Here is a 14,730-nt window from a genome sequence, read left to right on the forward strand (position 1 = left end):
GAGTAGGGGGGAGTCAGTGGCCTCGCGGATCCGGCCAATTTGACGACGACGGGGGCAGCCAAGGTGAGGGCTTGGCAAACCCTAGTCGTCACCCTCCGCGTCGTCTCTGCAAAGAACAAAGTGTGGTGGGATTGGGAATGGGGGTGGGGTTGGGGTTGGGGCCATCGCTCGCTTTTCTCTCTTCCTCCCACTTGTACAGGCCCACAAAAGGAACAAAGTGTTGGGCCGGATCAGATGCAGATTTGGCAGCTTACCAATTCTGGCCAAACAGAAAAGACCAGCATGACCAGGCCAGTAGGACCACCACAGGCGAGCTTTGAAGAAACCCTAAAAATACAGTGATGTTCATATTGCATGTGCAGGAGTCTTTCAGCAGACCAATTGATCTTGAATAATTTTAAGCACTCCACAGTATATATATGAAAATAATGGTTAACCAATAAAATGGTAAACTATTATATGCAAGGTTAAAAATATTTGAAAAAATCAATAATTCAATTGTATGCATTTTATGATTAAATTTATTAAATGTAACATTTTTGCAAAAACTATGATAATTAAAATATTCATTGGTATTTTAAAAAAATAAACCAACTGCAAATGACTACTTATGCCAACCAGAACTTCTTCAGGTTTTCGATTATTCGTCTATTCTCTGGCATGCTGGTTCTCATAACGCCTTCTTCAAACTTTCTCTTTGTCCGACAAATTCCTAAGATATTGGGCTAGTGCCTTGTGTTTCGCCCTCACACCATGCTTCATTTGGTAGCCTTTGGCAACGCCTTCGGCGTGCTCAAGAATACTAACGAAAGCCGGGTCCAGATATTTGCCACAGAACGCGCAACGATACGCCATACGCTTAAGCACGTTGCACTGTCCATTCTGCCATTCTTCAACGGTTTTCTAAGTGTGTGCATCCATCTCTCCTTCGGAAATGTCCGCATAATCATCAGAACAAGGCTGCAAGTTTAAATTATGTATGATATAAGCTGCACCATTGTTTACAGTACCTAATATTCCCTAAGTTCCATACCGTAGTGCCTATAAATTATTTTTAAAATAAATATTTATTAACTTTGAAAATTTAAGGAGAAAAAAGCTATATCAAATCCATCTGAAAGCATAAATCATATGATGTACTTTTAAAAAAATTGTCAATAAACATGGACAACCTTTATGATGTCTAACTTTTAGCATAAAACCAAAACGCACTAAATTGTGGACTGGATGAATCATTAATTTCTCAAAGATTGATTGAATAAATAATGATCATTACGTACTGATGATCAACAGTATATTTAGAGCTAGATTCCATTATGCCAATTCAACAACATATTGATGGTTTAATGATTAACCTCTAACCTTAAACTTGAAGACAGATCTAGGTTTAAAAAAATAAAATTACCGTAACGGAATTCCAGTCCATGCCGTGCATGTGCTGCTGCTTGTGATCGACGACGGAGTAGTGCACCTCCTTGTTGACACGATGCTTCTCTGGGTCGGACACCGAGTAGTCCAAAGCTTTCTCGTGGGGATCCTGATCCATGCGATGGACGACGACGTCGGTAGTTGGTCCCGCAAGTCCACGGTCTGTCACGATGGCGTCCCTGACAGGCACCCCACGTCCATGGCCACGATCTGTCACGACACCAATCGACCTCCACGAGTGGATTTCATATCCGGCGGCAGGGAGGCGGGCGTGTTAGCGGTGGCGATGGTTTTAGAGTGTACCCTGGGGGGAGAGATGCGGGGAGTAATTGTTAGTTACCTACTATAGCGGAAATACTTGTGAAAAAATTGATTGGTCGGCGTTGGGCACCTTCAATGCAGCGGCGCTTATTTAGGCGCTTAATTAGGATCCTGGAAAAAAATCACAAGCGTAGGCGCTTGGGGCAGGCGCTAGGAACTGGATTTTGTACATCTACGTGATGCAATCCAAAGATCGTGTCCGGGGTGGATGGGTTGGGGATTGAAAATTTTGTACATAAACCATAGTGCTCAAGACTTGTGAAACATGAGATCGATTTTTTTTGCGGGGTAAACATTAGATCAAATTGTCATCAAGTGATCTAAAAATTTCAAACTGAGAAAGAAGTGTACGCAGAGGCCATTCTAGTATTACTTGGATCGAGACTTTGTGATCATCATGTAGCCACGCCACAACCAACACGATGGTTCTAATAGTACTTGGATCGAGACTTTGTGATCGTCATGTAGCCACGCCACAACCAACACGATGGTTCTAGTATTACTTGGATCGAGACTTTGTGATCATCATGTAGCCACGCCACAACCAACACGATGGTCCCCGTGGCCATCTAGACATCACACAATGCACTGTTGGCCGCCTAGACCCTCAAGCTATGCATCGATAGTTGTCACGTCTCGCATGCATTTGCGATGCTAGCAATGTCATCACGTGATGTCATAAACTAACAAGCATGTGAAAATAATTTGAAAAAACAACAAGAAATACTTCGTCCCAAAATTTTGACTAAAACATGACTTGATACGTCCGTATTTACACAAATCTAAGACAAGAATTTTAGGACGGAGGGAGTACTAAAGCATCAATATTCCAATCCCAGGTTGATATAAGAGAAGCTTGGATTTCCATCTACCAAGCTGATTGCAGCTCAAGGCTGCAATTGCATTGCACTGGTATGTTAGATGTAGTCAGCACACAACTTAACATGCATAGTTGTACCATAGTTCAACAGTAAGCGTATGGTACTTCTTAACATAGTTCATCCATAAAGTCTCACCAACATACCACAAACTAAGGTAGTACTTAACCTAGTTCAGACCAAAAGAGCTTCCATTCTAGCTGCCAGGGTGCGCGCACTGCCCTAAGCCCTCTCCAAGAACTCAGCAAGCGCGGCGCGTGCCATTCTGGAAGCATAGCCATGGGCGTGGCTAGCGGCTCGTCCGAGTGCATGCTGGATAACACTCATACGGGTGTTATTAACCTTGCGATTGCAGAAAGGGCATCCGTAGCCCCCAGCACTAGGCCTGACACGTCTGGCATGCACACCACCGACAAGCTCCCTCCCCTTGCGTTTCCTGTAGATCATCTGGCCTTCTTCGTCACTATCGATGTCTTCATATAGTATGTACATGTAGTAAAAAATGTTGCGTAAATAATGGGAATTCAGCTGGCACAGAGTCTATGAAACATAATATTATAGATGATAGCATAAACCCAAAACCCTAAATGATCTGGATGAAAGAAGTGTGTTATTTATTAGGTGCTACATAAACAACCAATGGGATAACATATAATAGAAAATAATGAAGTATCAACCATACATGTATGTGCCAAGCACCCAACACAGTTACCATGACGATGAGAGCACACGACTTAATGAAAAAAATTCACTCACGACGTAAAATGCATGAACTGATACCATGGCAGAGCTGCGTAAAGATGTACCAATGCAAAAACAAGACTTAAAACTTACATGGATGATTTGCATGACTCGATAAAATAGGTAGTGAGTTGTATGTATTTAGCAATATAGAAAAAGAGAGTCGTCTCTAGAACAGTAAAAAATCAACTACATATGTATTCTCCAAGCTTCCAACACACCGCCCTTGCTACTGATATATTTGCTAGTCAAGTAGTAAGATTTGACTACCATATCCAGCTACTATTTCCTGGTTCTCTATCTTAAAGATACCGCCAGTTGTCTATCTTATGGATCTCGTTAGCTAACCACAAATTGTTATAAATATAAATAAGACATGTTGCTTTCTTGCATCCAGTCCATTGTCATAAAAGAGCCACACTGTATCTAGTAACATATAGATTTTGTGTGGTTAGAATCATGGATATTGAAAGTCCCCATGTTATCGTCATGGCAGATTCCCCTGTTGATACCCCGGCCGTCAATGGTCCTTAACTATTCAACATTCTAGCTAAGTAGTTATTATGAATTCTGACAAGAAGCGATCCAAAATTTTGTATTTACAAAGAAACTAATTAACAATGCTCAAGTAAAACAGTGATGAAATCCAGTTTCTTTATGCATTAGCCGCTGCTTAGAGATAATCAATGTTTAAAATCATTGTCACAATCACTTAGGTAGATCATTAAATTAAAACCAAAGATCAGTGCTCAAAGAACAAAAGCAGCAAAACTTATACTCTACATTTTAAGACCTTATTTGCCTAGTGCATAATTCGTGCTCAGCACAAATCAATCTTTATGTTATTATCACAATCATCTGCATACGAAATTCAATTCCAAGGTGCAGCTACGAAGTAGTATAAGCACAATAACCAACCCTATCTGGATTATTAGCAGAACAATTTATATAGGTCAAAAAATAACCTGTAAAGGGCTCAACACATGTAACCTAGCAAGTTACGTAACACATCTACAGAATCTAGATAGGCACTTCATCGATTAAAGAAAAAAAGAAACCATGGCCTTCCCCAAAAATAGAGAAAACGACAGACCAGAGAAAACCTAGGATTTTACAATAATAATAAAGGAGATAGATGACTAACGTCTTCTTCGTCGACGTCGACGGCGACCACAGGCTCGGGCACAAGAGGAACCAACGGCAGAGGAACCGGCTGCGGCAGAGGAGCCACCTGCTCCGGCTGCAGCAGAGGAGCCACCTGATCCGGCTGATGAGCCACCTGCTGCGACCGAAGAACCTGGACGGCAGCAAGGACGTCAAGCCCGCCCGTGCCGGATTATTAGCACAATAACTTATATAGATCAGAAAATGACATATACATGGCTCAATAAATGTAACCTAGCTAGACAGCAGCCGATCCAGGATTTCACACTAGGGTGTTCAAAAATTTATATCGTAAACAAAAAACCCACAAATAATTTTGATACAGAGGGAATAATATCTGAAATGTTCATGTGAAAATAATTTCTATTCCATCATAATGATAGTATTGACATGAATGACAAAAAATGAGGATTATTTACTACATGACCATACAATTAAATCAATGGTAATTGGGCTCCACGAATCAAGCAGTTTTATACGAATTGGCATGAAGTTTAGTGAACAAAGTACACCGCTTTTAGTCCTTTTACCTTGCATACATCTTCCTTATTTTTCTACCAAGAAATTGGGGTGTACAGATGTACACCCATGCACCCATATGGACCTACCCCTGAACCTAGATCTACAAAATCTAGGCAGGGATTTCTTTGACTAAAGGAAAACAGAAACCCTAGTCTTCCCCCAAAAAGGAGGAAAGCATTGAACAGATAAAACTTGGGATTTGGCCCAAAAAGGAAGATAAATGACTGACCTATTCTCCGTTGTCGTCGCCGGCGGAGGAACCACCTACTCCGGATGAAGATCCAGGACGGCGGCCAGGACGTCAAGACGGCCCTGCTGCCCGCTCGACCCCTCGCCGGCGGCCCGGGCGTCGCCCCCGGCGTGGTCCATCCCTCCCATGGTGCGCGGCATCTCAACGGCGGAGGTGCGCGACATCTTGATGGATGAGGTGCCGCGACGGGAAGGGTGCACGACGAGCGGTGAGGCGTGGGAGGAGAAAACCCTCGTTTGTGCCTATCTGTGGATTTGTGGATGGGGAAGAGGACGACGCGGCCGACGATGAGATTGATAAGCGAGAAGCGGAGCGGCCAGCTCTAGACTTTGGGATAACTTAATTAGTACTACTTTGGCCACGTTCACACCACCTCGTGCATGGTGTGGGTCCAGTTGGCGTGCGGCGCACGGGACGTGCCTTGGTGGCTAGGGCCCACATCTTGCGGCACAAAGTGTTGAAGCAGATGAAGGGGTGGGCCCCGCTCTCCGTCCACAAGCCAGACTCGTTCCCTCTCGATGGCTAGCTCGAGGATGCGTTTTGGTCTCGTTTACACACAACCTATGTGAAAGCTTATGCGTGCCGCTCTTGATGTTCGACCACACCCCACACCGTGAAAGGTCCCAAGAAATTCCGATCCCTCGTGAGTTTGCACGGATTATAGCGGCGGCAGACGACACCCGGCATTTTTGCCCTTAATAACGACTCTGAGGTGGCCCTTCCCATTGGTAGCACATGGCCCATATATGGACCAGAGCTTAGCATGGGACTGTCACCCCAATCCCTGCTATGATTTCATGTGGCCATGGTATAGATCCTGAATTTTTGAGGATACTACCCTAGAAATGCGGCAAATGTCCCAAATATGGCACGCGTGGGCTCCGAGAAAGGCCGGAACCTTGCATGCGCTTTTGGATTGTTCTCCGTTGACCCAAGAGAAATCATCGATGAAAACGGAGGAACGGGTCCGCACTCAGTGCGCAAACCGGACGCGTTACCTCAAGGTAGCTAGATCCAAACCATGCACCCCCCGCCGTCTAGACCCACGTGGCGCACAACTTAGGCACCAGACCCACACCACTTACGCCAGCCCCCAAGCCAAGCATTCCCCGTGTAGACTCATATGTCGCACCCCGCAAAACAGCTTAGCAAGACTTTCACCCCGATTTCCACAACATGCACCACTACGCGTAAGTGTCCACAAAATGGACTATCGCATTATCAACATTTTTTTTCCAAAACAAGTAAGTTATTTTTAAATTGCTTGAAAATTGCAAGGTTTCTGTTAAATTATAATTTCATTAATAACACATTATAAGGTGCATTTTTGTCCCTCAAAAAGGGGTGCATTCCTTTTTGTAAACCCACAAAATTCCTTCATTCCCTCGAAAAAAAGAATCCTTCTTCACCCTATCACGATCACGTTCACGGTGGCCTCGCCCTATAATCTAGGAGTGGTCGATGTAATCTCCCCACGGAGGACAACTTCCACGCACTATCTATCTTGGTTGGTTGCAACCATCTCTCCAAAACGGTTTATTATGGGAAAATCACATTCTTTTGCTTTTCCTTCCAAAGATATGTGGCGAAAAAAAATGGAACAAAATTGTAGAAGGCATGGTGGGATACGTGCACATGTTGTCTTTTTGTACTACAGGTGCACTCACTACTAGGAAAAAGCCTAGTAGTAGCGCGGGTTAAAAGCTAGTAGTAGTGCGGGTGCCTGCGCTGCTACTACGGCGCTACAGCCAACTAGTAGTCGCGTGGTGCATCCCGCGCTACTAGTACATGTGTTAGTAGTAGCGCGGGTTCGACACGCGCTAGTACTAACTATCTGTAGCGCGTGTCTGTGACCCGCGCTACTACTATTAATTTGAAAAACCAAAAAAAAATCTTGACCCCGTGCGTGCTATCAATCGTGCAAGGAGATCTCGGCCATGACGCGTGCCTTGTGGAAGCCGTCGAGGGCGGCCGCGGAGGCCAGCCCGGCGTGGGCCGGGAGCTGGAGGACCTGGATCTTGGCATCGTGCGTGGGGAGCAGCACCTCGCGGCGGCCGTCGCCATTGAGGTCGGCGGCGGGAGGCGGTCCACGTCGTGCTTGATCGGGAACCCGTCGTCCGACAGGTGGTACCACGCCTCTCGGAACGAGAAGTCGCCCTCGTGCTGCCGGAGGAGGAGGGGGATGGGTCAGCTAGGGTTCCGGATCGAATCGGAGAGGGGGAGGAGGAGGAGGGCTGACCTGGAGCGAGAAGAAGATGGTGAAGGCGGCGAGGAGGAGGATGCCGAGGTCGCGCTTCCGCATCTTGGCGGCAGCGAGGAGCTCAGGTGACCGCCCACCCAAGGGATCTCGGAGAGGGAGGGGGAAGAAAGCAGAGTGTACCAGCGGCGGACACCGATGGAGTACGAGGGAGAGAGGAGGAAAGTGAGAGAGGGGGAAAGTGAGGGAGAGAGGAGGGATTCGGCCGAGGATATGGGGATTTCACCTACCTCGTACTTAGTAGTAGCGAGGGGTATAAAACCACGCTACTACTATCAACTTAGTAGTAGCGCGGGTTTGTACCCCTCGCTACTACTATGGCATGTCCCGGGAGGGCACGGTAGAGACCGCTTAGTAGTAGCGCGGGTTAAAAACCCGCGCTACTTGTATCAACTTAGTAGTAGCGAGGGGTAAAAACCCGCGCTACTAGTAAGTAGCAGTAGCGAGGGTTATAAACCCTCGCTACTAGTAAGCGTCTGCCTATAAGCTTTTCCCTAGTAGTGACTTGTTGGCAAATTGCGTGTGCACGTGTCATATTTCATTTTTTTTATTAAAGATTATGTTGTACACCTTTACATAGATGCTTGAATTATTGTTTTCATATGTTAATAATTCATATAAATATTGAATTTCAGCATGCACATAACACATGGCATCCAAGCTTCGTCAGCGACCGCTTGGATTCGTCTGGCATATGCCCGCTGTCCGGTACCGAGCAGGGGAATGTGGATCCACGCGATCCCATGCGTTTCATCTGGACCCATGTCATGCACCCCAGCCAACCGGGCCTACAACATGTGCCGCTAGGCTTCTCGATCCTAACCATGCGCTAGTGTCCATCATGGTTAGAGATGCTCGGGTGCACAGGTTTGCTGGCACTAGTGAATGACATCGTATCTCGGTGTGCAATATGTGTAGTCGCGTGTTGCTTTGCCATGTCTGGCATGCCGAGGGAAGGGACTCGTCGGAGGTCCAACGAACTGAGGTGGGGTCAACGGTGGATGGATGGTGTGGGTTGATACGTCTCCAACGTATCTATAATTTTTTTATTGTTCCATGCTATTATATTATCAATCTTGGATGTCTTATAATCATTTTATAGTCATTTTATATCATTTTTTGGTACTAACCTATTGACATGGTGCCAAGTGCCAGTTGTTGTTTTCTACATGTTTTTTACATCGCAGGAAATCAATACCAAACGGACTCCAAATGCAACGAAACTTCACGGAGATTTTTTATGGACCAGAAGACAGCCGATGGGCCAAGGCAGCGCCTGGGGGGTGCTCCAAGGGGAGCACAACCCACCAGGGCGCGCCAGGAGGCCCAGGCGCGCCTGGTGGGTTGTGCCCACCTCAGCCGCCTCCCGCACCGCCTCTTTGCTCTATAAATACCACAATATTCCAAAAACACTAGGGGAGTCGACGAAACACAATCCCAGCCGCCGCAAGTTCCAGAAACCACAGATCCAATCTAGACACCATCACGGAGGGGTTCATCATCCTCATTGGTGCCTCTCCGATGATGCGTGACTAGTTCATTGTAGACCTACGGGTCCGTAGTTAGTAGCTAGATGGCTTCCTCTCTCTTTCTTGATTCTCAATACAGTGGTCTCTTGGAGATCTATTTGATGTAACTCTTTTTGCGGTGTGTTTGTTGGGATCCGATGAACTTTGAGTTTATGATCAGATCTATGTTTTTATCCATGAAAGTTATTTGAGTCTTTTGATCTCTTATATGCATGATTACTTATAGCCTCGTATTTCTTTTTTGAATCTTTGGTTTAGTTAGGCCTACTAGATTGATTTTTCTTGCCATGGGAAGAGGTGCTTTGTGATGGGTTCGATCTTACGGTGCTCAATCCCAGTGACAGAAGGGGAAATGACACTTATGTATCGTTGCTATTAAGGATAACAAGATGGGTTCTATTCCTACATGAATAGATCTTGTCTACATCATGTCATCGTTCTTATTATATTACTCCATTTTTTCATGAACTTAATACACTAGATGCATGCCGGATAGCGGTCGATGTGTTGAGTAATAGTAGTAGATGCAGGCATGAGTCGGTCTACTAATCTTGGACGTGATGACTATATGATGATCATTGCCTGGATATGGTCATGATTATTTGAACTTCTATCAATTGCTCAACAGTAATTTGTTTACCCACCGTATGCTATTTTTCTAGCCACTGGTGAAATCTACGGCCCCCGGGTATCTTCTTTATCATATTTGCCTTCGAGATCTATTTTTATTTGCTTTTATCTTCAGATCTATTAATCCAAAACCCCCAAAATACCTTGCTGCAATTTATTATTATTTATTTTATCTCGCGTTCCCGCGAGATCTATTTATCCAATCTACTACATTTTATATATCTTTTTACCCGGGAGGGATTGACAACCCCTCTTTTACGTCGGGTTGCAAGTATTTGTTATTTGTGTGCAGGTACCGTTTACGTAGTGCTGCGTGGTTCTCCTACTGGTTCGAGAACCTTGGTCTCATCACTGAGGGAAATACCTACCGTAGCTGTGCTGCATCATCTCTTTCTCTTTGGGGAAATACTGACGTAGTTCAAGCCGCATCAGGCCCGGGTGCCATGATTTCAGATCTGAACCGTTTATGTTTTCACCATTATATCTATGTTCTAGATCCGATCTTGCAAGTTATAGTCACCTATTACGCGTTATGATCCGTAAACTCCGGAGTGACAGTATTCGGGATACTTTCCGGTGATGACCGTAGTTTGAGGAGTTCATGTATTCACTGTGTGCTAATGCTTTGGTCCAGTTCTCTATTAAAATGAGGCATTAATATCCCTTACTTTCCTTATGGACCCTGCTGCCATCATCCTCATTGGTGCCTCTCCGATGATGCGTGACTAGTTCATTGTAGACCTACGGGTCCGTAGTTAGTAGCTAGATGGCTTCCTCTCTCTTTCTTGATTCTCAATACAATGGTCTCTTGGAGATCTATTTGATGTAACTCTTTTTGCGGTGTGTTTGTTGGGATCCGATGAACTTTGAGTTTATGATCAGATCTATGTTTTTATCCATGAAAGTTATTTGAGTCTTTTGATCTCTTATATGCATGATTACTTATAGCCTCGTATTTCTTTTTTGAATCTTTGGTTTAGTTAGGCCTACTAGATTGATTTTTCTTGCCATGGGAAGAGGTGCTTTGTGATGGGTTCGATCTTACGGTGCTCAATCCCAGTGACAGAAGGGGAAATGACACTTATGTATCGTTGCTATTAAGGATAACAAGATGGGTTCTATTCCTACATGAATAGATCTTGTCTACATCATGTCATCGTTCTTATTATATTACTCCATTTTTTCATGAACTTAATACACTAGATGCATGCCGGATAGCGGTCGATGTGTTGAGTAATAGTAGTAGATGCAGGCATGAGTCGGTCTACTAATCTTGGACGTGATGACTATATGATGATCATTGCCTGGATATGGTCATGATTATTTGAACTTCTATCAATTGCTCAACAGTAATTTGTTTACCCACCGTATGCTATTTTTCTAGCCACTGGTGAAATCTACGGCCCCCGGGTATCTTCTTTATCATATTTGCCTTCGAGATCTATTTTTATTTGCTTTTATCTTCAGATCTATTAATCCAAAACCCCCAAAATACCTTGCTGCAATTTATTATTATTTATTTTATCTCGCGTTCCCGCGAGATCTATTTATCCAATCTACTACATTTTATATATCTTTTTACCCGGGAGGGATTGACAACCCCTCTTTTACGTCGGGTTGCAAGTATTTGTTATTTGTGTGCAGGTACCGTTTACGTAGTGCTGCGTGGTTCTCCTACTGGTTCGAGAACCTTGGTCTCATCACTGAGGGAAATACCTACCGTAGCTGTGCTGCATCATCTCTTTCTCTTTGGGGAAATACTGACGTAGTTCAAGCCGCATCAGGCCCGGGTGCCATGATTTCAGATCTGAACCGTTTATGTTTTCACCATTATATCTATGTTCTAGATCCGATCTTGCAAGTTATAGTCACCTATTACGCGTTATGATCCGTAAACTCCGGAGTGACAGTATTCGGGATACTTTCCGGTGATGACCGTAGTTTGAGGAGTTCATGTATTCACTGTGTGCTAATGCTTTGGTCCAGTTCTCTATTAAAATGAGGCATTAATATCCCTTACTTTCCTTATGGACCCTGCTGCCACGGGAGGGTAGGACAAAAGATGTCATGCAAATTCTTTCCATAAGCACGTATGACCATTTACGGAATACATGCTTACATTATTTTATGAACTGGAGCTAGTGCTGTTTCGCCCTAGGTTATGACTGTTATATGATGAATATCATCCAACGAATTCACCAATCGAGTGCCTACGAATTTTTCACATATTATTTCTGCTAAGTTACTATTGTTGGGGATATTCGTTTGTAAGCCCAGGCTCAGCTGATCTCGAAATCATATCCATCCGCTGGCATGTGGATTCACGCTGGTTGTTGTATATCTCGCCGTATAGCTGGTGTATCGATCAGAAATAAAACTAGCGCCTGGGCGCATTAACTACGGCCACAGCAAGCGGAACAGCTGATGTTGCCACGGGTCAGTCATTATCCTGGGCCAACCTGATCCGGCTCGGTCGCACGGCCGCGTTATTTCTAACAACAACTCTATAAAGAATAACAAATTTTTTTCAGAAGAATAGACTTACATCCGAAGCGCGCAAGCTTGACAGTGATGCCAGGGTCACACACCAAAGCTCTCAATCGCTTCACCCTAAGGAGTCACCTGCTTGCTTACTTTTTTTGGCACACAAAAACTAGGAGCCCAAGGTACACCGGGAGCAATTTTATGGTCGACCACATATGCTGTCTCGTGTACAACAAGTTAAGTAGAGCCAGGCTCCACGCAAGTTTGCTTCCAAGCCCATTCAAATAATTGTCAATCGGTGATTGTGATCTGTCGTGTGCTCGGCCACATAACACCCATTGTCATCTGACTGGAGCAGCCTTATCATCGCCGTGCAGCCGCAACATGATGATCGCCTGTTATCTTTTAACACGGATTGCCCTGAACATCATACAAGCACCTGCATGAGCGTCAGCATTCTAAATTCTGAATTATTTATGAAAAACACGAGGACCGAAAAGAACAAAGGATCTTTGCCGAAACAAAATTCAGAAAACTAACAGCTGCCGTACCGCACAGCCGTGCACGATTTATGAGAACAACAACTACATAGGCCAAAAGTAATGATATCAATCATATATCAAGTTCATGGAATTTATTTCTGCACAAGAACGCGAGTTCATTTTTCACATGTAAAGATTGCGACACCGTTAAACAGATTTGCCAAGTCGCAACAATACCTTTCCTTCCAGCAGCCACCGTTGTACTTTCTAGGGCGAACTCCTTCCTCGCCCCCTCTTCCAGCACAGTTTCTGAATGCTGCAGCACATCTGAATCAGCCACAATCTCAGTGTCCCTAGAGTACAGATCATCCAGTTTTTCTGTCTCTGTTGTGCCTCCCGAGTAGCTTCCATCCCCTGTGACCAGCTGAACCACTTTCACCAGCATCCTCTGAATATTTGGAATCGGTAGCAGGCGAGCAAGATCTTTCTCAAGGATGCCACTCGGCTAAAACTCCAATGGCTAACATGCTACCAACATCATCCCTCCTCGGCAACCTACAAATGCAGGATTCAAACCATCAGCTACCCTGGATCTAGCAAAAGGTAAATAAAAACCTAATGACTCCACGGGGAGGGTGTTCAATGCCTCGCCAATCACATATTTAACCGGATAGTACAAGCATTATTGTCTTGAATCAGCCTTTTCGAAGAAGAACTCGAGGCCTTCCATGGACGGAGCAGCTCCTGCTCTGTTCTTGCACACGGGTCCGGGACAGAGGGTATGCGTCCAACAGGTGGAAGGAGGAGGATGAGGAAGAGCAGCAGTGCCTGCTACTTGGTCTCCGATCCAGTTAGCCAGTCAAAGTACTGGCCCGGCCAACTTCAAAGCAGCACGCCACAGCACCTTCGGTTCCCCCTCAGATCTCACCTGTCATGGGTGTCGTCGAAGCCTGCCGCCGCCGTCTACCGTCGCCCTGCGGCCTGCCCGTGCTAGCGCCGCCAACATGCTGTCCGCATCCATAGCCAGCATTGGAGTCACCTGGCTCAGAACTGGTGTGATCACGCCACGGGAGTACCACCAGAGGAACCTGATCTGGATGCTCCAAGTTGTCCGCCAACTATTCCCGGAGGGGAAACCTGCAAGTCAAGGCCATGGTGGGCGGCGGAAATTGGCAGATCTACAAGGAGCATGGTTCACTCACCGGTCGACGGCGTCCAGCAAGAACTCAACCCGGCATCTTCCATCGCCGGCCAGCCGGAGCAACAGTAGCCTTCCGCAGCTTGGGTAATGGGGATAGACGTCCGTGGCGGCGGCTGGGTTTCGTGACGGCTCAGAATGACGCGAACGTAATGTGCCCAAAACGAAACCAAAACACTAACGCCCACGCGCGTGGGCGTTACCCAACTCGCCCACCCGTCTCGATCGTCACCCAGTGTCTTTTGCACGAATCTTGGCACAAGAGGGCTGATTTTATGTGCCATGTAGGACAACTCGCGTGTGTGGCATGTGAGGGAGTTCGCCCGCACGCTGTTTTCCTTCCGATGTCAGCGTTTGCGACTCGGGGCGTGCGGTGGAACTGCCATCGCGCCCGCACGCCCCGCACGACTTATGTCCCCCATCTCCCACGACTGCCCATTTGCCATGTTTTTTGCAGGTTACATGGCAACTGCCCCGTTCATGATTGTAAGCAGATGGCAACTCTCTCTTACCCTGAACATGTTATTGTTGCCACGTATGTTTTGTAGCGCTACATGGCAACTGTCTAGTGTTAGTAGGTGGCAACTCCTAAAGATACCACCGTAGTCCACATGCCCGTCTCCTCTCCGACACACCAAAAGCTATCAGTTGCCATGTGTTTTTGCAGGGTACAAGGCAACTGCCCTAGTGTGCTTGTAAGCAGATGTCAACTCTCTCTTTACCCGGACATATTTTTTTGCCATGTTTCGTAGTGCTACATGGCAACTGTCTAGTGTAGTAGGTGGCAACTCCTAAAGTTTTCAAATCATGGCAACTGTAGTAGACCAGACCATACATGGCAACAGC

At 45.6% G+C, this 14,730-nt stretch overlaps 1 protein-coding gene across 4 annotated transcripts; it reads right to left on the reverse strand.

Annotated features, from left to right (window-relative positions):
• Positions 1–12,227: 12,227 nt before the first annotated feature.
• LOC123124050 (uncharacterized) lies at positions 12,228–14,016 on the reverse strand. Of its 4 annotated transcripts, XR_006460944.1 has the most exons (4): positions 13,889–14,012; positions 13,615–13,823; positions 12,924–13,241; positions 12,228–12,624 (listed from the first exon to the last, which is right to left on the reverse strand). XR_006460944.1 is itself a non-coding variant. In XM_044544758.1 (2 exons), the coding sequence occupies exons 1-2, from the start codon at positions 13,129–13,131 to the stop codon at positions 12,485–12,487; spliced, it is 348 nt and encodes a 115-aa protein (XP_044400693.1). In that variant the 5' UTR covers positions 13,132–14,016; the 3' UTR covers positions 12,228–12,484. The 4 variants fall into 4 exon arrangements, 1 of the variants encoding a protein (XP_044400693.1); XR_006460942.1 differs by having other exon boundaries at positions 13,615–14,016; XR_006460943.1 differs by having other exon boundaries at positions 12,228–12,643; positions 13,615–14,016.
• Positions 14,017–14,730: the final 714 nt, after the last annotated feature.

This window comes from Triticum aestivum, chromosome 5D (assembly GCF_018294505.1).
Source record: "Triticum aestivum cultivar Chinese Spring chromosome 5D, IWGSC CS RefSeq v2.1, whole genome shotgun sequence".
Classification (NCBI taxonomy): Eukaryota; Viridiplantae; Streptophyta; class Magnoliopsida; order Poales; family Poaceae; genus Triticum; species Triticum aestivum.

Excerpts from the sequence above, each read along its gene's own strand:
- LOC123124050 (XM_044544758.1), bottom strand. The coding sequence starts at position 13,131 with ATGCTGGTGAAAGTGGTTCAGCTGGTCACAGGGGATGGAAGCTACTCG. Across the intron at positions 12,625-12,923 it reads GGTGGCTGCTGGAAGGAAAG|GGCAATCCGTGTTAAAAGAT; the intron begins GTATTGTTGCGA and ends TATGATGTTCAG.